Here is a 24,680-nt window from a genome sequence, read left to right on the forward strand (position 1 = left end):
TTATAGAAAACACATGTATTATCCACAATTCAAGTATTCCATGAGTTATTTGTTTTAGTGATAGTAATTACTAGTTAGGTGGCACTATTAAGTATCCATTTATTTTAAATTTAAACAAAAATTATTCTAATAAAATTGTATTCAAAATAATATACATAATTGAAATATATGCTTAAGTTAATTTTAATTATAAAATTGCATTAAATTATGAGTCATAATATATATATATATATATATATATATATGAGAAATTAATATTATTTTTTTGTTAAATGAACATTAATTAAGGGGTGGTGATAGAGAAGATATAAGATTGACTTGGTAGTTTGGCAATAGAGGATAATAAAGAAAGGGGTATGTAGTAAATTCGAGTTTTTTCAAAAATAAAAATTAATAATTAATATTTATTGGAAAAAAAGAGTGATGATGGATTTGATTATTAAAAAAAAAAAAGTGACATAACTATTTCTTTCTTGGAAGAATGAAAGAAGGCACCAAGATTCTCTGTATGCTTTCCCCACATTTTTTTCATGAACAGCCTTGTTTTAGTTGTTTACCTCTGAACCTATACTAGTAGTAATTAAATGGACCATTGTTTCATTATTGTATTAAGTTTGATCCTGCGCTTGAGTTGAGGTGAGGTGAGAAAAAGCAGTTTTATAAATTTATCAAATTTTAAAATTGAATTAGTTATTGGACAGGTGAAATATTAATTATCGGTTTGTTGATTTAAACAATTTATATGAATTGGCGTAGAATAATTTATTTGAATTGAAGCAATAAAGTACCATACATGAATATGTGAAGCTTGAGCATAATTGGCACAATACATGAGTTTGGATTCTTTCCGATTACTAGTTTTTCTAATAGGAGAGAGAAACACACAAAGAGTTTAACAGCAAGTTTTTTGTGTTTTTTTTTTCTCTTCTGTAAAATTCCAATACATGAATAGGATTTTTTTTTTCTGCAACAGACAAAGGTGTCTGTAGATAGGTTATAATACAAAATTGTTGAAAACTTCTTATAATGCTACAACTTCTCAACTTTCAATAGAAACTTCACACCCAATATCCAGACTCCTCCAGAGGCATCCCTTAAAACACCAACATAACCAGTATGTCGCCCTCAATGTCTAATTGAACCATTGTATTTAACCCAGCTGTGTGGAGGGAATCTCCATTGCAAATTTTTTTTTAATGATAGTTTCTTCTTGATGCAATTCCAATCCAATCCATTCTAAATGAATTGCTATTACGTTTCAGATTGGATTGAAGGCCATGAACACTCTAGCAAAATCAAAATTATTAAGATAAATAACTAGTTAGGAAATATAATGTTGATTTGGCGATGAAAAAAGAAGGATGAAGGGAAAAATTATAAGTTTAAATTTTCTTAATAACAAAAACTAATAACTAATATTTATTAACAAATAAATAATTGAGATGGTTTTATAATTATTCATTAGTATGCTAGTAATAAGTTGACTGAAAATAAATAAATTAAAAGATCAACGAGGACAAAATTGAAACTCAAGATGTGTTTTTTTTAAAACATAAGTAATAGGAAGCTTAAAATGTTTGAGAACTCGTTTTCCTATTATATTTGTATTTGCAATTCATTGATTTTATTTATTTTTCTTTTGAGTACCATATTGAAACCAAACAAATAAAGAAATAGTGGAGTAAAGAAAATACTTACCGTGTCAAAGGCATATTGGAAAGAGCATAACTGAGGTGGCAATGAAGGAATAGATAATGATTTCTGGTTTGTCAGAAGGCACATGGGATGAGAAGAAGATTCTATGTGTTGTTGAATAGTACCGTACATTACACTGGTCGGTATTCGCAGCTGAGCTGACTTTCCTTGTTCCTTCCTCAGCAGAGTGATGATAGTGAATCACAACGTGTAATTTTCACTTCTTAATTAATAAATACTACTACTATTCGCTACCAACCTTTTAACTATAAAATTATAACTCAGCGACTACAAATCCATATAAGATTAGTTGCTGGCATTGGCAAGCAATCTGGTTTCTCTCTCCTCTCTCTCTCTCTGCTCTGAGTCACAGGTATGCTCTCGCTGGACACTTACTTCCTTCATGCCTCTTGCTTTTCTTCTTCTTGTCTCATTCAGCTCAAACTCCCATTTCTCTCTCATTTTCCATTTTCCGGTTTTATCGACAATCCCCACACAAACTCCCATTTCTGTCTCAAATACCCGTTGGCCAACCGACCTCTTTACCATTCAATTTCGTCCAGTTTCAGCAACTACTTCGATTTTTTTTTTTAATTATTAGTTTCATGGTTAAGTCTCTCTCTTCTGTTACTAGCCAGTCTTGTGCTGAACTTTTAAAACCTCGAACTTTCCTTAGAGGTTGGCGATTTTGCGATTTTGGCACCCAAAGGGGTTGAATTTTTTGGCATGTATGGTCTTTCCTTGTGCATTTATTCTTCTTCCCTTATTGACTCGTTGAGTCAAATGCTTTCTTTTTCTTTTCTTTTTTTTACGGAACAGAGCCTTTCGGTTATGTAGTATAATTTGTGTGTATGTTTCCGCAATCTTAAAATTCGCGTTACTGCTAGCGTATCCGATCAAAAGTTCTTTCCTCGGGAACCATGACACGAGTAATATAAACTTTTTCATTTTTTTCTGTTTTACTCGTCTATTTATTCTTTTATATTCTTTTTCTGTAGTTTCTGGTTACCTTATTAATGTCAGGAGTTCTTCTATGATCTTTTATTATTTGATGAAGTCTCAGTTGCGAGATTTAACTGGTTACTAGTGGATGATAATTTAAAGTGTATTGAACCTATTGATGTCTATCTATAAATATTGCGAGATTTATTTTAGCTCCTTGATTGATCATTCAGATTCTAAAAATTAACACCACCTCCTTCCACCCAAAAAGAAATCCTAGTTCCATATGAGAGTGAGTCTGCATCTCATGTCTCTGGAGAAGGTGTACAGCTCTCAGGATGTTTTTAATCATATATTTCTTACATTACATGAATTCATGCGAGAATCTCTTCCGTAGTCTGGATTTTTTTTTCTTTTTCCCTTTATATATTTTTGAAGTTTGAATTTACTTTTCTTTAGCTCATCTTAATTATTTTTAGATCTTCATATGTAAACCTGTTTGAACATATTTCTTTGCTTTATTTAATCACCGTTAACTGCTCTTAATAATTCTATCTAATTTTATTATGCAGGTTGTGAACCGTTGTTGGCACTTGGCAGATAATTATTGCATCTAATGAGTCATCTGCAAAAATTGTGTCTCTGAATGACCATCAAGTGATCCAGTGCGATTGGAAAGAACCTTCCCAATTACAAAGATTGACTACTTGTTATTCTCATTGATTTTTCTTGGCGGAGTGAATACTTCTTTTCTAGATGCAAACGTCTCAGAAGCACCCTAGTTCAGCTGGTGCCCATTTCTATCACCAGCCTGTGCAAGGCATTTACCAAATGTTGCAAAGCAATCTATGCCAAGATAGCAGCAGCCAGGGAACAAGTGTTTCATTTGAAACCTGTAAGGAGCAATACTTTACTCTGGAATCATGCCCAGCACCCACTAATGATTTCATGGATTGTGATGATTCTCCTTCCTATGCCAGTGTATCATCTAAAAGGACTCCATTTTCTCCACAAGGTTCTCAGTCATGCTATTCAGATCACCACCAGTCCTCTGACAACACCTATGGTTCGCCAATAAGTGGCTTGTCTAGTGTTGATGACCGGCATCAACTAAAGCACAAGCTAAGAGAACTAGAGATTTCATTGTTGGCGCCTGAGGAATCAGACATTACAGACAGTTGCGGCTGCTGCGTCGTCAAGGGTGGCCTCCATGGATCATCTCAGTTGGCCAAACATAACTGGGATCAGATAGCAGAAAATATTGCACAATTTGACTTGAAAGGAGCCCTCAAGGTATGTGCACAGGCTGTGTCTGACGATGATGTTCCGACAGCAAGAGGCTGGATAGATAATGTACTGGGGAAATTGGTATCAGTCTCTGGTGATCCAATCCAGAGGTTGGGTGCTTACTTGTTAGAGGGGCTTAGAGCAAGGTTGGAATCATCAGGGAATCTCATCTACAAATCCCTTAAGTGTGAACAACCAACAAGCAAAGAGCTAATGAGTTACATGCACATTTTGTACCAGATTTGCCCATACTGGAAGTTTGCATACATATCTGCAAATGCTATCATCCAAGAAACAATGGCAAATGAGTCAAGGATTCATATAATTGATTTTCAAATTGCGCAGGGCACACAGTGGCATTTACTTATCCAGGCTCTTGCACATAGGCCAGGGGGACCCCCCTCCCTTCGTGTGACCGGTGTTGATGACTCACAGTCGACTCATGCACGAGGTGGAGGACTTTGGATTGTTGGAGAAAGGCTTTCAGATTTTGCCAGGTCTTGTGGAGTTCCATTTGAATTCCACAGTGCTGCAATATCTGGCTGTGAGGTTGTACGAGGAAATATTGAAATCCGAGCAGGGGAAGCTCTGGCTGTAAACTTTCCTTATGTTTTGCACCACATGCCAGATGAGAGTGTGAGCACCGAAAATCACAGGGATAGATTGTTGAGGTTGGTTAAGAGCTTGTCTCCCAAGGTTGTTACCTTTGTTGAGCAAGAATCCAACACCAACACTTCTCCTTTCTTTCAGAGGTTTGTTGAGACCTTGGATTATTATACTGCAATGTTTGAATCTATAGATGTGGCTTGCCCCAGAGATGATAAGAAGAGGATTAGCGCAGAGCAGCACTGCGTGGCACGAGACATGGTCAACATGATAGCTTGTGAGGGGGTTGAGAGGGTGGAGAGGCATGAACTTTTTGGAAAGTGGAGGTCAAGACTTTCCATGGCTGGATTTAAACAGTGTCAATTGAGTTCTTCAGTGATGGTTGCTACCCAAAATCTCCTAAAGGAGTTCAGTCAAAATTATAGGCTTGAACATAGAGATGGTGCTCTTTATCTTGGCTGGATGAACAGACATATGGCCACCTCTTCTGCTTGGAGATGAAACTGACTGGTTCGAGCGTTTGCCTCCTTTTTGACTTTTAATTGAGCAAGTAGTCTCTCCATAGGACTTGAGATTTACCTCTGTTCTATAATGCATTTTGTAGAATCTCAAAGCTCGTTGTAAATGCTAATACATAAATGAAAGAAAAAGAAACGTCTGGTATGACTTCAGCGTTATTTTCCTGCCCTCTTCCACGGGCTTTAGTTTTATTTAACTCGTGATATGAGTAGGATACTCAGCTTGTTTCCTCGTTTAGTTCCTTGTAGTGACTGAAATGAGAAACCTTACACCACACTACAGATGTACATTAAGCTCAAGGTTTTGGTCTACTACTCTACTATATATTACCCTGTAGTTGTTTCCTGAGTCATAATAGATACATAATTCTACGCATGCATAAGTTTATTTATTTGCTTTGTAGAAGTAGCACTTACCTGAACGTATATTGTGTAAGCCGTGAGTTCTCCCAAGAATCTTGTTCTTCTAAAACTTTTCACATTATTGTCCCTAATTAATGGATGTTCACGTTTAAATATTGATTCAAGTGGTAACTGAGTTAATCTTAAGATATAATTAATTGTATAATTTGACCCACAGAAGTAATAGCTTCATTATGCATATGAAAATTAGTTTTGAAAAAGGCCAAGATATTTACCTCCTAGAGCATATGTGGCAGCAGAACAATATCCTCGATGTCCCGGGCTGAATGCAGAGAGGATAAAGGAAGAGGCTTGGAAGCAAAGGAATCGATAGAAACAGAGATTAGCGCTGTAATTTCCATTCAAATTTTCAATTAAAACTACCCATTAGCTTATTCTTAAACTAAAGAACAACCACACCATTTCGGATGTGGTTTGAACTATTTTCACACTTTCTACAGCATTTGCTCTTTGTCAGATATCTATTATAGTACTGTACTACTGTCTAACTAATTAGTGTAAGATCTATATTGTTTTTTTCCAACTAGTTAGGACCTATATGATGCCTAGCCTTTTCCAGCTAGGCTCACACTCAACTTCTCTGTCACAATTTATGTTCATGACATTAATTACTTTTATACGTACTCTTTATTTGCTTAAGGCTATCAAGTTGCCATTAATCACTACCAGAGTCCTAACCTTACAAGCTATCATAGGTTCAACATTCACAGAATTAAACAATTTTCCACCATCCAAATTCAAAGTACCTCACGAATTGAACATTACCCTCTTCAATCAGCACTAACCTTTCACGGTTATCCCTCTCGGGGGTCAACAACTGCAGTGCCCCTTACTACTTTCACTGCCCATAAACAAAAAATGATTCTTGTTGATGCCTATCTATGCCATTATTTGCTACTATTTATACTTTTAGGAAGTCCAAGATTGACTATCAAACAAGATTTGTCAATGATCTCTACATGTATATGCCTAACAACTGCCATCGATAAGTACGCAGTGCAATGAAGATAAGTAAAATAGAAAGAAAAAAACTAGGAATTGTTTCTATAAATTTTTCTAGAAGTATTTTTAAAAGAAATGAACTTAATTCATAGAAATTAACTTATCTATAAATTAATTTATAGAAATTTTCTGATATAACTTCTAGATAATTTTTAATTCATGCATAAATTAATTTTAACTTATAAAAAAATATTTTATTTTTTTTCGTTGTTAGAAGGACTTAACTTATCTAAACAAGTGCTTACATCAGCAAAAATAAAATAAAATCTAAACAAGTGCGTAACTTATCTAAGCATGCTCTGCTCTGATTAGGAATGGCAAAGGCAATAAAAAGGGTGACCTAAGGTCGTGTTTGGTAGATGAGCAAACACCAAACTTTAGGAAAAAGGTGAAGCCACGCCCACGCCTCTAAATCAACAAGAAGGCTTTGATGCTTTAAAACGTGCTGATGTTGATGTTCCGGGACTCTAAAACGTGTCAAGAAAAAAACATGAAATTGATGATCATAATCAAATTTGGAGCAGACACGTTGTTCATCTGTGTCTGATGGCTGAAATCAAGTCTCTCATGCTGACCATTTTGATTAAGGGAGCACCGTCCACTGGTAATAAATACTTTGCACACGCGCTACAACATTCCGCTGGCCCAATCAAATGTCCAAATTCTAAAAACTAAAATCAACACACACAATACAATTTATTTAAGTCTAAGACTGTGACAAATGCATAAGTACGTTTGGGTTGTAACACGTGGCCTAAACAATGAATCCCCAATTGCTGAAAAAATATTCAGCACAAAAGATTAAATGGTTACAAACTAAGTAATATTTTGCAATTAAGATTTTAAATAAGCGAAATAAATGAACGAAATTATAAATAATATGAAAAATAAAAATTAATAAAGTCCCAAATTGATCAATTACGAGAGAGGAGAAAATTTGATTTAAATTTTCAAAATTTATTAGAAATAAACTAATTTAGATTATTTTCAAAGCTTAATTCTGTATTTCTAAAAAACTCAATAAAACAAAATTTGAGTGTGTGACAACTTCAACGGTAGCGTTATCTATTCAATATTTATGCATATAAACAAACCATATAAAAACAAGATTACTTATATTGTATAAATTGTTTGAATTTTTTACTTCTGTTTCTTTTATTAAATTTTCATTTATACACATTTCTTGATTTTTCATATTTTCAAACTCAAATTGAACTTGTATTTTTTTGGTTATTTTTAATTTTTAAAATAAACAGAAATTAAGTTTACATTAATTTTGTTAAATTAAAATATTATTTTATTATTTCAATCATAAATTGAGAAAAAAAACTTATATATATATATTCATATAATATTATTAATAGTATTTTTATTTATTTTGAAATTATATTATATTTTAATCTTTCATGTCTAATTGAGATCCTCTTTTATTTTTTTCAAGTCATAAATATTTTCTATCTTAGAAAATTAATAAAAATAATATTAAAAATCCCTAGATTGCCGCAAGACATCTTTTTACATAATTTCTAATTTTTAATATTTTCAATTCAATTACTTCACGTAAATTTTTTATTAGCTTTTAATTTGTGTCATCTTTATGGTTATTAAACTTTCTTGTTTCCAAACTTTACATATTAAGCGATGACATTGACCATTGACCATTCACGGTATATCAAATTAAACTCTAACATATATTATAATTAAATTTATTAAAATAAAAATTGTCACATGATGGCATTTTTTTTATGTAATTTTAATTTTAATTCATTTACTATACTAACATTGATTTTTCATGCTTCCAAACTTTTATTAAACCACATCTGACATAAAAGCTACACACATAGTGCATGTTTGGAGATCAATTGGGAAGCCGGCGAACGAACGTTCACCAACGGATCTCTTTCTTCCTTTTACGAACGATCGTTGGATGAATCTCGTAAGTTATAATGCATGCAGCCGAAAATCCAACGGAAAAACAAACGTAACCATATACAGATATACTTTTGGAGACATGGATCAATATTGTTAACGTGAAGAGTAACCAAATACGTATGTATTAAGTGATTACATTGATCATTATATTGACCTTTAACATATATCAAATTAAACTCTAAAATATATTATAGTTAAGAATATTAAAGTAAGAATTGATGCATGCCATTTTTATGTAATTTTTAACTTTTAATCTGTTTTTTCAATTCAATGACTTTATTGAATTCTTTTTATTAACATTTAATTCGTTACATGAATATGCTTATGAATGAGTAAATGATCCTTTTGGTCATTGAATTTCTTATGCGCTATCACATTTGTCATTGAATTGTAAAAATTTAAAAAAATAATAAAAACATAAATCAACAAAATGAAAAACTAATAGTATTCGCCTCTAATTGCGCCATTTCCTTATTTCTTTAGAACTAAATTCTATTGCCTAATGATCCTAGCTGGCACCTTAAAGAATTTGAAAGAAAATCAATTCTAGCTGAATTTTATTTCACGATTGTCGCGTGGCATGTGCTTGACTGCGATTAACTCAGCCAGATTCTCCGGGATTCTCCATAAATACCGTTTCTTACTTGCATTTTGATATCATATAAAACGTAATCTGGGTTTATTCTTTAGTCATCGATGATTATTTAAGAAGAAAACAATGGAATGAGTGTTTTGTATTTAAGCAGAATGGAGCGGGAGGAAGAGAGGGAACGGCGTCGTGTACGTGACAAGCAGAGGAGACAATCGATGAATAAAGAACAGAGGGAACGACACCTTGCACGACGCCGCAGAAACTACCAGCTTCGAAGACAGAGATCTGCAAATAATGCTCCATTAATGGCTGAAGCCTTGTCCACTCCTTCTAACTCATCATTTCAAATTCTTCAAGGTCATCTCTAGTTAATGTTAATTTATCATATTTATTCAGTTACTTGATGGTTCTTTCATTTTGTTAATTGTGCTAATTAATCGACAAACAGGATCGTCAATTCCGCTGGAAGCTTTTCCGAGAAGGTTGCGTCTAAATGCAATTAAACGCCTTGCACGAAACCTGGGAACTCCAATGACTGTGCCACCTTCCATTGCCAACCACCCCGTCGCACCAGACTTGATATCACTATCAGCTTCAAGTGCTGATGATGGTCAGTAAATATTATTATAGTATTTCTTTTGGGGAAAAATATGTTAGTATATTTTAGGGTTGACACCTTTTGTCTCTCTCTCTCTCAGGTAGCATAATAACAAAATCAAAACCCTTACGTTTGAATTGTGTCAAACGCCTTGCTCGATCATTAAGTTTTCCAGCGGAAAAGACAGCACCACAGAATAACCACAATGGTATTATTGTTACTATGACGTTTTCAGAAAGTTGTTACTTTACACCATTTGTTTCTTCTTGTGTAATGGCTATTCAATAGAACAGAATAGGACACACTAGAATATAATCAAACACAAATCCCTGGCCTTTGTACAATCAAATCTTTGTACAATCGAATAGTATTCAAATCTTTATTCTTTATTTTTACTAATTTTAAGAACTTTAATTATTTTTTATTTGACAATATCGCTAAGGTAAAAGTTCCTAAAGTGCTGTATGAGTTATAACTCTTCAAAGTTGAAATTAAACTCCAACAGGAGGCACTAACTTTATCAATTACACTAGCACGTTATTTGAGTTATCTTGTTTATTATGCGTTTAATCATCCTATGTAGTAATATTCTTATGGGATGACATTCCATGAGTATCCTCCCCTAATTTACTCTTAGCCTCCTTATTCTCATTCTCTCAATTAAATATTTATAATATTATATTTTTTTATATGCAATTTACATGTTATTCCTTCAATTGGCCTAATTAAACATTTCTTCTAAACCATTTCATATTTTTTTTATCTTATTATATTTTAATTTTTTAACCGCTTATCCCATTTAATTTACTTTATTTTATCTTTTTCTTTAAATTGAATTTTAATGTTTTTTTAGGAAATTATTAATAGTATTTTATATCAAAATAAAAGTAGTCATTAAGAATCTGAAATCTAATTTATATATTTGAGTATATTTTTATTATGATTTTTAATTATAAATCAATTTATATATTAATTCTTTATTCTTTATATTTTTTGGGTCGTTAATTGATTTTTATGAATATTTTCTCCTCAACCAAAAATTTCCAAATCAATTACTAGATTAGATCTTACAATTTCATAAATCACACCAAGTTTTAATGAAATAAATAAATAGAGTCTCAAAATAAATAGCATTGGTCTTTTTAATTATTCTAAGATGATGTTAATGGACTATTGTGTCTTATTCCTTTCATAAGAGCATATATTACCTGCACTATTACGTTCTTGCTACAATTCTATATAGCTGATTGTTGCTATATTTCACATTATTTTCTTTTCAGTGAATGGGATGGAGAATGGGGAAGGTATATGAGTGGCAACAACTTCTTGAAAATCATTTGTTGAAGCTCGTCACCAGTCACAAACAATGTTAGAAATTAAATGGAATTGGGAGGAAGAAAAGTTTTTATTCAGCCCATGTGTATTGTTTATACACAGTGGATTGGATAGGGGGAAAAAAGTTAGAACATGGGCTGAATAATTATAGATGCTGTTAATAATTTAAATCTATAAATTATAGATGCAATAATTTTTATATTCCAATCTAAATTTCATTAAATATAATTAATTAATCAATTAAATGATACAAAATAAATTTTATTTTTCTATTCTAAAAAATGTACATGTCTATTTTTATCTTTTCTCAATTAATTAAAAATGCCATATCCTCTTAATTAAAAAAATACAGCAAGTATTAATTAAAAATGAAATTGTTTTATATAATAGGAATATTAAAAAAATATAGCAGTTATCTTGTTTAAGTCTCTCCTAAAATAAGTATACCTTTTTTTTGTGAAAGAGAAAAAAAGTATGCTAAAATATATATTATTCATAATACGTCTATCGTATTCTGTAAAAAAAAAAGTCTGCTGTAACCAGCTCTTTGAACCTAAACACGGTGAGTAAATAAAATGTCTGTATTCCACCTCCACTGTTTTCATCCTTATCTATTAGCCTTTATAAATTAACACTTTGTAGTTTGTAGACGAGCAGACATACAACATAACTGAAAAATTAAAAATATACTAAAACTGGGCAAACACTTAACTAATACACAAAGATCCCCTATTTTTGTATACCTAAAACAGGCAAAGCACTTATTTAATATATTTCATTTCATTTTGACCGGATAAGTTTCTTTTCTTTTTATTTCTTTCTTATCGCATTATCATATAATATCATTAATCATATCAATAACCTTTCTTCATGTGTTTCTGAATATCTACACCAAGAGGTGCAACTAATTAATCTTATCGGGAGACAAATTTCAACGGAAGAAAAGGCGGAGTGGATTTACGTGTAAAATTTCTCACGATGCTTTCAGTTACGTAACATGTTTTCAGCATTCTAAATGTTCATAAATTTTCATCATATTGAGTTAAATTCCTAAATATTTCACTTTCATTCTCTCTGTATCCCTAATCACGACGTCATGATCATCAGCATCTTCGATGAAAATTTGATGCACGTGGTCGGATGCATGTTTGCTTGGGCATTTTGTACGTACGTGCATTGCTCCAATTTTTTTCAGGTCTCAATTGTGTGGAAGCTACAAGGAGCTGCTTCCATTTGACGTGAAGAATTGCATTACATAATTCAAACCAAACATGCTACTGATAAATGTTTTAAACATACTTTTGAGTGCTATATAGAGAAGATAAGACTAGGATTTTATTTAACAATTCAGTACTTTATAAAAGATGTGTATATATAAAGTACAAGAGAATAACAAACCACAAGTTATCTACTAAATTATTTGTAACTTAAATTAAGTTTGAAATTAAATGACAACAAATTAAAAAAATAAACTTAAATTATTATGTCAACAGTTCAATGCACATCCTCATGCAAGATGATGATGGTGAAAACAACGCTAATTTACTCCATCAGAAATTTGTGGTGTTAAGACACACGAACTTTGACGAGGAGGTCAACATGCTGATGATTGGATGGAACATATGAGACTCGGAGTTGACTACTAGATCTCGCACAAAGTGATAGCCAATTGCAAGATGTTTCATAGGCTAGTGAAATAATGGATTTGCACAAATATATGTTGCTTTGATACCATATAGAGAATATAAGATTAGGATTTTATTCAATAATTTAATATGTGTACAAGAGATGTATATATAGAGTACAAGAAAACAACAAATCCTAAGTTATTTACTAAACTATATATAACTTAAATTTAATTTAAATTTAAATGACAACAAATTAAAAGATAAACTTAAATCATCATGTGAATAATTGAATACGCTAAACATATTTTTGAAAGACTTCAACCATAATCTAAACATATTTAGAGTTTATTTCTTTCACCTAGTAAATTTGAATAGTTTAGCACAAAAATGTGTACACCCACCTCAGTGGTAGTGAAAATGGGTTTGCACTTTGTTTTCAATATATATAAGTACGGCTAAACATATTTTGATTGGGGTGGGGACAATTTTGGTAATGCTGATATTTGTTTCCCCCTGCTCCCACACCTATTAAATTATAAAAGTATCCTTTATATATATATATATATTATAAGAAGGAAACCTTAATTTCAATTCTCACTCTCAATTTGATTCTGAGTTCTGGTCTAGCTTCTTTCTTCCACCACTCACTCACAATACGAAGCCTTCACTTCACTCGTTCCCTCTCACAATCATGCATCGTCACCTGCCACTAGCAAACCGCCACCACACACGGCACACCGCACTGGTACCACTGTCCACGCATCATCGGTTTTTATGCTAATATTGTCATTTTAAAAGGTTAACGGTAACAAGTTCCATGCCATCTATCACTAGGAGTATATTTATTTGTGAGATTAATTTTTTGTTTTTTGCATAACATATTATAAAATTAACATGTTCTCCACGTCTTAAAAGGAATTATAAACTTCACACCAAAAAAATAATTATAAACTAATATTGTCTTCTTTTTTACTGATAAAGTAATTTTGTCTTGTAAACTCCATTTTGTATAAAGATATTACAAACTAATGTATATAAATCATGGATGGATGACATCAATTCAATTTACGCTTTCATTTTAAATTTCAATATGGATAGAATCTGTGTTCAACGTACACACCATATTCATCAATGACAGTTTATTTTTGTCAGGCAAACTCTTGTGATTGTTATTCTGACTTTTTTGTTACTAAAGACGGGAACAATAAATAGAAGCTGCCACCCGGCAGATTCGAATTTAATCTTTTTATCCAAAAAGGGGGATTGAGATTATCTACAATAGAACTGCATCAATCTAGTTCTTGATCTATTTTATGAAAAGAGAATTTTACTGTTTAAAGTTAAATATAAAATTTTAAACGGTGGAATACATAAATGCGTGTAAGGGAAAGAAAAGGCGAAATGCTTCATAATTTTCTGAATCTGCCCTTTAGACATGCAACAACCAAATAACTTTCAGAAAGTTGTTTTATGCTTTCACATGACTGTCACTAAATTGGATAAGGGGTTGAAATTAAGCATGATTTGGTCGTTGGTTTCACAAACGATACCTCTCCCTTTTTAGTTGTGTTCGGACACATTTTTAACATCAAACACAGTTAAGCATTTGTTTAACATTTCGTATTAAATATTTAATTTAAAAATTATTTTTGTTAGCTTAAATACTTAAATAGTCACCTTTACACATCTTATACAGTTGAAAAAACATAAAATATTGATCTTAAAAGATGGATGTATCGTCAGTTTAGATATTTGGTTATAAGTTACTCACATTTTATTTTATTAAAATCTTTATGATTATATATGTGTATGTGATATCTCCATGTCTTAAATTTTAGACATTAGGCATGTGCTTCTGTGTGCGTGGTTCATAGAACGTTTACAATATAGTAGTATGTGTGTAATGTGTCCTTACTTATATTTCAATTTTGCGAGTAGCTCTAGTCTGTGTCAATGGTATGCTTCTAACAGGAGGCCAATTTCTGTCCTACCTTATCAATTTGGCATTCACCAGGGTATACATTATGCATAGATAGGAAATGAAAAGGTCTAAAACTTTTGGATAACAATAACATTGTCAGATTCTAAATGCTCAATTTGATGTGTTTTAGGCACCTGGAACCAGGCGATGGATGCTTGGGGTGGCAGGAATTCCCGCTTTACTTGGGTTCATATTAATGTTGTCCCTCCCTGAGTCACCCAGATGGCTCTACATTAAGGTAATAATATTCGAAAGAAGACCAGTGATTGTTCAATAGCATAAATATGAATGATCAAGTAATTAATTAACATGTAAAGTTTTGTATCTCGGGAAGAAAGAGGAGGCAGAGGAGATCCTGTTGAGAATCTATCGGCCTAGCGAAATTGAAGAGGAGATGAGAGCGATGCAAGATTCGGTTGAGACTGAGAAGGAGGAAGAAGAGTTGAATGGGAAGTTGAGCTTAACGCAGAAACTAAAGGGTGCTTTTAAGAATGATGTAGTTCGAAGAGGTTCAAGTTGCTCAGCAGTTTGTGGGCATCAACACTCTCATGTATTACAGCCCAACCATTTTTCAGTTTGCTGGAATTGCCTCCAACTCCACAGCTCTTGCACTGTCTTGAGTATGGTTTTCATTGATAGATATGGAAGGAGAAGACTAATGCTCGTTTCCATGGTTGGGATCATTGTTTGCCTCGTCGTTTCTAGTGCTATATTTTTACCAGGCAGCTCAAAATGCTCCTTGTATTAGTAACCATGACACCTCGCTTTTGGTCGAAACTCTACGTGCTAGGCTTACCCAAATGCCCCTACTCTCTCTTCATGGAACTGCATGCAATGCTTACAGGCAGATTGTGCCAACAGTGATAATCAAGTATATAATAAGTTAACTTCTTCCAACCTCCTCTTATCATTTTCTTAACCCGCTCTCATCATCACTAGTTAACTTAACTTACATAAATATGTCCTCATGCATGTACCAGAAATTATTATATGGTTCACAAGTACCATGATATGACTAATTTCCATATAATATATAATTGAGTTTTTTTTTTAAAACAAAAAAAAAAACTATAGAATTGAGAAACTCACTATATATTATATAGAAATCAGTCACGACCATGGACACGTAATGATTTGAGACTATCTAATATAGTAATTTCTCTTGCTAAGAATTTGTATAGATTAAGCTGAACATTGTGCAAGGAATTGATTGAACAAAACTGTGTGTTTTGTTATCCAGTTTCCTCCGGGAGCATGCTTGGCTGCAGAAAAGAGTGTAAGAGGTGTGTGCCGTGCAGGTAAACGAGTATGGTTTTCTCAGGGTTGCCCAAGCAAAATTGGAATCCTAGCTGTTGTAGTGTTGGGATTGTATATCATAGCATATGCTACTGGAATGGGAACAGTGCCTTGGGTTCTGAACTCAGAGATATACCCACTGAGATACAGAGGTCTTGGTGGAGGTATAGCTGCAGTTTCCAACTGGTGTGCTAATCTCATAATGAGTAACTCATTCTTAAGCATGACAGAGTCTTTAGGCGCGGCTGGCACATTCCTCCTCTTTGCTGGCTTCTCCTTGGTTCCAATCGTAGCAATCTATTTATTAGTGCCAGAAACCAAAGGCCTTCAGTTCGAGGAGGTTGAGAAGTTGCTTCAAGATGGCTTAGACCTTTCCCATTTGACAAGAAGAACAACGAAATCAAGAAAAAGGAGGATGACACCAAGTAATTAAGAAGATCAAAAATAGCATTAATGCTATAGGAATTTTTCTTCTTGTTCAACAAAAACATCATCTCTTCTCTTCCTCTCTCTGAAAATAATAAATGAAACTACATTATATTTATTTGAATTTATTTTGTTATGGTACTGTACGTAAATCAGTAAATGGTGATACTAAAGGGTCTAATTTATCTGTTTATGATATTGTGAAATGCCCCTGATAAAGGAAAAGAAAATTATAAGGGAAAAAGAAACAAACGGAAATGACCAAAAAGAGGATGAAGAAAGGGAAAAAAAAAAAAGAATAGAAAAAAAAGTCTATTTGTCTATTTTGTTATAAACTTCACTTTTCCATTTATGCTTTAAAATGACATTCTAAATTGTTCATCCAATAGAAAAAGTCCTTGAAGGTAATCAATGAATAGAGGAAATTAGTAAGTTACCTTTCAAGTTTGTGGTAAGACATTTGCTAACAAAAATTTGGGAGTTTCTCAAATTTAACCCTTAAATTCTTTGAGAGGAAAGAAAGATGAGTATCTAATTCATAATGAAATTAATTTTAAGGGACTTGAGCTTCTAATTGGATTAACTGTTATACTAACCCTTGAAACTCGCAACTTGACTATACTTTTCACTAGGATTCACTTCATATTTGAAAGTTCTTACTTAATGATTTTTTTTCTATCCTTTTCAAATTATTTGTATCTGTGTGCCTCATCTGGAAATCACTCATATAATAATCATGTTTTTAGGGAATTTGCATTTAGGTTGCATTGGTATAATTAATTCATCAACAACAAAATCGTACATCTTTTTAAAAAATAAAGGTTAACAAGCTTGGTTGAATTTCTTGATAGCACTGACTTAAATATTTTCATATTTATCACATCTTCATTGATCATGTATTGTGGTTTGGTAAATTAAGATTATTTTTTATCGTACTGGTTGGTTGGTTGATTGATTGTGCTGCTTGGCTAAAATGTGGAAAATTAAGATTATTTAACAATATCATGATCACGCATTAATTAAATTAGATAAATATTGCCCATTATTTTGTCTTTATGCCATATGAATAATAATATGTTAAAATATATTCCTTATATTTATTGCATAATTGGTTTATCATGCCACTTAAATTGATAAATCTTGGCAAGTACTAGATTATTCTAGCACATGATTGATTATCTATGTTGTTTTCGTATTTAATGAGCATTAGGGAATGCAATAAAATTGTCTTTGCCATTAAAAACATGAGCATTAGGGATTGTAATAATTGATTTTCGAGTTAAATAATAAATTATAACAACACAGCAGAGTTCTTGTGTAACTTTAAATACATTTAATTTACTAAAAATATACTGTGTGGAATAACATAATCACACGTCGTATTTGATTAAATCTAAATATCATACAATAAAAATTTAAACCAAATCTAAACCGTTTACAGTTACCCCTCTTTCTGATCGTGTATATTAAAAAAAAATCAGTTCGAATGTTGAGTAGAAATTTGTTTGATCGTAAAGCCTTAGTATATGGAAGGAAGAGAGAATTCAACCACTAGCTTTTGAAGGTTTCTGTATGTCTCAGCAACTCACACTTCTGCGTGAGAGAAAGCAGTGTCTCTCACCCAACAGCTCTTCACCTTTGGTGCAATCCTCAACCTAATGTGTAGAAAACCTATGGTTAAATGTTACGAGTGAACTAAAGCTGAAAACACCGACAGCTGATTATTCGAAACTTCAAATTATTATCCAAATAAACAGAAGCACGGAAAATACCTGCTGTGCCAGCTAATTGGTGATTATTAATTTATTATAGGGGACAAGATGATTTGAAAAAGGAAGAAAAAATAAATAAAAATGAAGATATGTGAGGAGAATTGGTACCAAAGAGATGTATTCTGTTGTGTGGTGGGGTTGACCTGCATGGTGGCTGTGGGGCACACTGATGCAACTTGTTACCGCAAATGAAAGCTTGAGAGCGGCGAGTCGCTTTACAACAAAGAGAAGCAGCTTCACGGGCCTACACCACCATCATATTCAAATGAATCAACACCCTCCAAACCACGTCTTTATCTTCATCCTAATTCGACTACCACCTAACATTTCCCTATATCTGGGATTTTATGCATTAACAAAATGGAAACAGATGAAGGTGATATAATGGCCTATGGCCAATGCAATACATTCGACAGTATCAAAGTAACTAAATTAAAAACTCCAAGTTCACCAAAATAAAAAATTATGACCTAACATATTCAGCGTGGTAGTGCATTTATTACAACCTCTACTTTCATAGTTTCACTACAAGACAGTCAAAAACACAAAAAACTCAGCAAGCCTTTTCAACAAAAACTGGAAGTTTTCAAAACAAAAAAAAAAAATGAGCAAAATAAAAGAGACTAATGATCAACAGAAACTAACACCAAGACCAAGCCTTTTCTGCAAAAACTGGACGTTTTCAAAACAAAAAGATTAAGAGAAAAATGAGAGATTAATCAACAAGAAACTAACACCAAGACCAAGCCTTTTCTGCAAAAACTGGAAGTTTCCAAAACAAAAAGATTAAGAGAAAAATGAGAGATTAACCAACAAGAAACTAACACCACAACACAACTCCTGGAAACATAACAAACTGAACAAGGGAAATAGGGAAAGGAAAATCACCGAACCTATCTTTAAATCATCAAGGGTCAGAGTATTGATATGCTGGCTAGCTTCTAATCCAAAAAATCCAAAGTGTACAAAGTTACGAACCAAAAAAGCACTATATGTACAACAACCAATTACATTATATAATTCCCTACCTACGGACTTGAACATGAAGCTTCATGTCTTGATTCTCTCAAATATCCAAGGAGTGTCTCAGCCTGCAAAAGCAACGAGAAACTTCAATAAAAGGTAGTCAAAGATTACAGTGTTTGGAGTTGCACAATCCAACAGCTTGATCAGTTTTATTACCTTGAGCTTAGCTCGAACAGGGGAGCTCTGAGAAAGAGCAACGAGAGGCGGAATCCCTCCCTCCCTGACGAGAAGGGCTCTGTTGGTAACGGTTTCAGCACAGAGTTGATAAAGAGTCAAAACAGCGAACTCCTTCCCCTTCACCGACCCAACCTCAATCGCTTCCACAAGCGCAGCAATCCCACCTTCTTCCACAATGGCCTCCTTCCCCTCCTCAATCCCCGCCAAGCTGTTCAGCACCACCATCGCCTTCTCCGCCATCCCGCTCCCCTGCTCCGCCACCAGCTCCACCAGCGGCCTCACCGCCCCGGCACTCACCGCCCTCTCCTTGTTCTGCCTCACTGAACACAGCTTGTACAGCGTCGTCAGCGCGTCCTTCTTCCCTCTCTGGGACCCACCCAACAGCAGCGCCACCAGCGGTGGTATCGCCCCGCAAGTCCCGATCGACCTCTTGTTCTCTTCCACCAGCGCCAGACTCATGAGCGCGCACGCCGCGTTCTGCTTGGAAGTCTCCGTCCCTCTTTTCAGCACGTATATCAGCGACTTCACCGCACCCGCATTCGTTATAAGCGCCTTGTTCTCTTCCAGAAGAGACAGGTTCAGCAACGCCGTCACCGCGTGTTCCTGCGTCCACGGATCGCTGCACCGGAGCAGCGGAACCAGAGCAGCCACCGCACCGGACTCGCCGATGAGAGCGCGGTTGTCGGCTCGGTTCTTCGCCAACAGCCTCAGCTTGGCCGCCGCCGATCGCTTCACGGCCAACGACGGCGAGAGAAGTCCGTCGACGCAGATCTTGACCGTCGGCTGAAGATCCTCCGGCGAGATACTCTCGATGATCTCAGTGGAGAAGCTCTCCCTCTGGAGAAACCCTAGGCACGGCTCGGGCTCAGGTTGGGGTTGGCCGTGGATGTCAGCAGCAGCAGCAGGAGGTTGGGAGGAGGAGACGGTGGCGAGTCTCTGGAGCTCCCCGGAGATATCGCTGCTACAGGCGGAGAAATCGCTCAGAGCTTGAGAGAGCTCGAGGAGTTGCTCCTCCGTAATTGAAGACTTAACGGATTTGTTGTTTCGCGATGCGAGTTCCATTAGCGAACCGGTTAAGTTGTCGGAGACGCACGTGGCGTGGTCGTGTTGGAATATTTTGGAGCGCACCGTTCGCATGGACTTCCCGATGATGGTTCGATGAGTTTCATTGGAATCTTTCTCCGCGGAAACCATTCTGACGGATAAGCCTCTTTAATACTGCAACTGATATTTGATATATGCTGCCACGCAGAGATAGAGAAAGAGAGTGAAGAAGAAGAAGAAGAGTGCTTTTATATTAAATTGATTATGTTGTGTCTGGGGGCTCTTATAGCTAACAGATTTTACTTGGTTGGTATTTATTATTATATGAAAGCAGTAGGTCGTTTTCTAGACAAACATATTTTACATTAAAAGTCTAAAATAAAAAAAATAAATTTAATCAATCTTCTGATCTTTATAATATGTATACCAATTTTTTGTTTTATTCTTTATACTTAAAAAAATTAAGTTTTAATTCTTATACGAATAACTTTTTATATTCTGGTTTTTTTTAGTTTCTGGCAGTATGGAACTGCTATAAAATGAAGAAATAATAATTAAAATATAAAATAAATGTTTATGTAAAGACTAAAAGGTAAAAAATTAGACGTAGAAACTAAAACAAAAATTTAACAAAAGATATAGAAACCAAAAGATTAATAAAAAAAAAAAGACGATAGAGTACTGCTTTCGCATTACGTAGTTGATCGAGTTACAACGTCGATGATTTGCATGCACAATTAATATATACTACCGGCCATCAAAATAAATATACAATAATATTATAGAGTCAATATTTAGTGGGTAAGAAAGATCTATCACGAGATAAAAATTTATTTATAATGTGTAATAGGCATTTCTGTTGACTAAAATACAATAATTTAATTATTATGTTGTGTAACGATATAACAGTCTATATGAGTTGTACAAAGCACCGATATATAATTATATATAGGTCTTAAAAGATTGGGCATGTTCGTACTTGCATGTACCTTGTCTCTTCTCACTTTTTTTTTAAAAAAAAAAAGATTTATATCTATACTCTTTTTGTTTTGGGTGAATAGATTTATATCTGTACGTTACAGATTAAAGAAATGAATATCAAATTAGATGTCAGTATGAACACAAAAGAATAACAGTTGACGAAAATGAAATTATAATTAAATCAAGTGTGGAGCAAATTGGGTGTGCAAGAGCAAGACTAACAACATCTGGTCAAGTATGAGGTATATTTGTTGTTAATTGGGATTTGCACCAATAGAACAATATTGCATTTGACACTATACATAAGCTCATTCCAGTTTCATCGTTAAACCATGTTCAGACTCTTAGATTATTGAATATTTAATTTCATCTTATCAAGGGTTGAATTCCAACCTTTGATCGAGTATTTAACATTTGGGTAAATCTCAACTCTCAAGTCTAATGCCAATAATTAAGTAAGCAAATCACATTTAAGGAAAATCTCCAGGTCGGGGTGTTATGGACCGTCTTGAGCTCTTAAGCCATGGGGTCAGGGTAACATCATGGATGAGCAAGTTGCTGAGAAGCAGTGGAAGAAGTACAGAAAGAGGAAGTCATCAAGCTGGACTGAGTTATATAAATACATGGTTTGGAAAGAAAAATAAAATTATCTGTATGAAATATATTTTTAAATATTTGTTTTCATAGTTTCAAATAATCTGTCCAATTGTTATCGATATTTGAAGTATAATTGATGCGTGAATCAACTCACATATCTCCCAGAATAAGATATTTAAAGTAAATCTGACACAAAAAGTTTCCGTCCTATAATATTGATATAAACTATAAAAAATAATGCTTATTGATTAATCATGTATATATTCTACTTATTAGAAAACAAAAGTGGAAGTCATCAATTGAGTTTCTCTATTAACATTTTTAAGAGAGAGAAAAATGAATCTTTCTATAAATTAAAATGAGCTCTCAATTAGTTAGTCACTAATTAATTTATAAAAGTTTTTTAATATAACTTTTTTAAAAGATAAAATAATATCTATAAATTAAATTATTAAGAAATTTATCTTTTTTTTTCATAAAAGTAGTTCTAAAAAAGCCTATCCAAATATCTTTGTTGGTGTTTTTACTGACAAAGGAATGCGAAGTTTTGGTTGCTTTGGATCAATTGAAGTAATAAGCCGGGAAGCTTGGTTTGGAAAGATCATGTGTTTATCGGACCTCTTGTTTGAAAACATCTCATGCCAAATCCAATTCACATTGCAGGCTTAGCGTGAAGGAGTCCAAACCACAATGGTGTTTCGTTTTTTGTCATGCTTATCGCTTGTTTTTGTATTGGCTTTATTTTTAGGATACCTGTGTTGTATTTTTTGTCTAAGACCCATTTCAGCATTTTATGTAACCAATATACGCCTACATATAGGCCCAATAATGTTTTAACAATAAAGATTGCTAATGAACTGTATAGGAAACGTAATTTTTTTTCTTTCCACTTCCCAATACAAGTTCTGATAAAAGTTTAATGCATTTTTTTTTAAATTGTGGATTGAAACCTCTAGGAAATAAGGATACTGATTAAAAGTAAAGCTTATAAATGAAAAAGAGGGGAGGGAAATTTTTTATATTTAAATTAAAAATATATAATATTTACAAAAATGAACAAATATGTAAATTACGTATAATTTTATATACATGATCATCGTGATAATTAATATAGCCTAACTCAACAATTTTTTTTTTACAGTAACATTTGTATTGATTAAATTTGCTTCTAATAAAAAGAATTATTGAAAATATTATTTTACTAAATTTAACATATGATGTCACTTGATGCTGTATCTCTATATATTGGCACGTTATAAATATATAATACGATTAAAAGATGGCCCTTCTCATTGACTCATCTTTACTAAACCATAAATTTTCATTTTTTTTTTATTTTAAAATATATAAGTATTTTTTTTCTTCATTTTTTATTGCATTTATATTACTTCAACACCTCTCTTTATGAAGGCATTGCATTTTTTAATGCATGCATTTTTTTTATATTGAAGACCACACCGTGTTTATACACTTCATACAATTTTTTTTTCAATTGAGTTACGAGAATCTTTTTATTATTACTTGTTTAAAATCCTCATAGTAAGTATATTTAAAAATAATACTAAGGAGCTATTTTTAGTTATTTTAAGACATGTTGACAGATTTTTGTTAGCTGTCATTTTATTTTCTTTACTAACTAACATTTTTGTTTTTTTCTTCTGAAGTAACGTGTTGTTGTATATAAATATAAATCTATTTCGTGTTGTTAGGATAGGAATGAGGTGCAATGAACTATCTTTTATTATTAATATAACATTTATTTTATACGGTTGTTCATCAAATAATTAAAATATATTTAAAGATGTGTCACAATCATGGTACACCACAAATGATTTTTTTTTTATTACATGACTTCTTTATAATTCTTTTTTATGAATGGGAAAGAAACTTAGTAATCCTTTGGATAATAAGTGTCTAACAGTATTTTTAATAAAAAAAATTGAGTTGGACTCTTAATCTTAAGAATTCCTGATCACTATATTTATCATTATTTTTATTTAAAAATTCTGCCTACTACGGTTGAATTCTATGAAAAAATCTCCTAATAATTTTTTTTTTTCAAAAAATGGTTTTTTTAATATTTCTCCCTAACTAATTTTAAAGGAAAGCAACAGAAAAATGAAAGAGGAGAAGAAAAGAACCACAAGTCAGATCAACAGAAGGGATTCAAAATTACAAGAATAGATCAAAGAAGTCATGGGTTGATCCACAGGCGCGTGTTTGGGACCAAGGAGAGAAAAGAAGAAAAGAGGTCGTGAGGAGAGAAAGAAGAGAAAGGGGGGAAGTTGTGTCATTTTTCATTAGCGTCTCTTAGAGTGTGCTTCCCTTTTAAATGGTGTGGAGTGTGATTTGCACACAGCATTCTGGAACCCTTTATCCTTTATGGTGTTGGTCATGAACCCACTGCCCTTCATGCTTCCATCTAACAAGACCATTTTTATGCTTAGCCAAAGACGACCTAAAAATTAAGAGGAATTCTTCATAATTTAAGTTCACGTGTGAAATATGTATTTAAGCAACTAGTAAGAAAATATAACAAGAAATAACAACGTAAAGAGAAGAAGAAACGACAGCGTAAAGACAAGTCGCAGAGGGTGTACCTGGGTCCCACAGCGAAAAGATCAACCGTTTGACTCAGGGTGGGTCCTCTTCCACACGCCAACGTGTTTCCAGTTTTGACCCTCTCTTAAATAAATCAAGTATATGAAAAATAAAAAATAAAAAAAGAGTGGTTTAAGATTAATGAAACATATTTTTTAAAACTAATTATTAAATCAAATTAAAATTAATAAATATATTTGAAAAGCATAAAAAAATTAAAA

The 24,680-nt window shown here is 33.2% G+C and overlaps 3 protein-coding genes and 1 pseudogene across 5 annotated transcripts; 3 read left to right on the top strand and 1 right to left on the bottom strand.

The window, feature by feature from the left end:
- The first annotated feature begins 1,951 nt into the window (after positions 1-1,951).
- LOC114394008 (scarecrow-like protein 13) lies at positions 1,952-5,323 on the top strand. The gene is made up of 2 exons (XM_028355547.1): positions 1,952-2,068; positions 3,210-5,323. Exon 2 carries the CDS (start codon positions 3,394-3,396, stop codon positions 5,029-5,031), a length of 1,638 nt encoding a protein of 545 aa, XP_028211348.1. The 5' UTR covers positions 1,952-2,068; positions 3,210-3,393; the 3' UTR covers positions 5,032-5,323.
- Positions 5,324-9,131: 3,808 nt separating this feature from the next.
- Positions 9,132-11,099, top strand: LOC114392272. The gene is made up of 4 exons (XM_028353334.1): positions 9,132-9,354; positions 9,446-9,607; positions 9,696-9,803; positions 10,876-11,099. Exons 1-4 carry the CDS (start codon positions 9,153-9,155, stop codon positions 10,905-10,907), a joined length of 504 nt encoding a protein of 167 aa, XP_028209135.1. The 5' UTR covers positions 9,132-9,152; the 3' UTR covers positions 10,908-11,099.
- Positions 11,100-12,975: 1,876 nt separating this feature from the next.
- On the top strand, positions 12,976-16,264 carry LOC114393454 (annotated as a pseudogene).
- Positions 16,265-17,571: 1,307 nt separating this feature from the next.
- On the bottom strand, positions 17,572-20,550 carry LOC114392198 (U-box domain-containing protein 4-like). 3 transcript variants are annotated; one of them, XR_003662261.1, is made up of 4 exons: positions 19,216-20,550; positions 19,062-19,124; positions 18,142-18,277; positions 17,572-17,916 (listed from the first exon to the last, which is right to left on the bottom strand). XR_003662261.1 is itself a non-coding variant. In XM_028353249.1 (2 exons), exons 1-2 carry the CDS (start codon positions 20,428-20,430, stop codon positions 19,062-19,064), a joined length of 1,278 nt encoding a protein of 425 aa, XP_028209050.1. In that variant the 5' UTR covers positions 20,431-20,550; the 3' UTR covers positions 17,572-19,061. The 3 variants fall into 3 exon arrangements, 1 of the variants encoding a protein (XP_028209050.1); XR_003662262.1 differs by having other exon boundaries at positions 18,142-18,370; XM_028353249.1 differs by having other exon boundaries at positions 17,572-19,124.
- Positions 20,551-24,680: the final 4,130 nt, after the last annotated feature.

This window comes from Glycine soja, chromosome 17 (assembly GCF_004193775.1).
Source record: "Glycine soja cultivar W05 chromosome 17, ASM419377v2, whole genome shotgun sequence".
NCBI lineage: Eukaryota > Viridiplantae > Streptophyta > Magnoliopsida > Fabales > Fabaceae > Glycine > Glycine soja.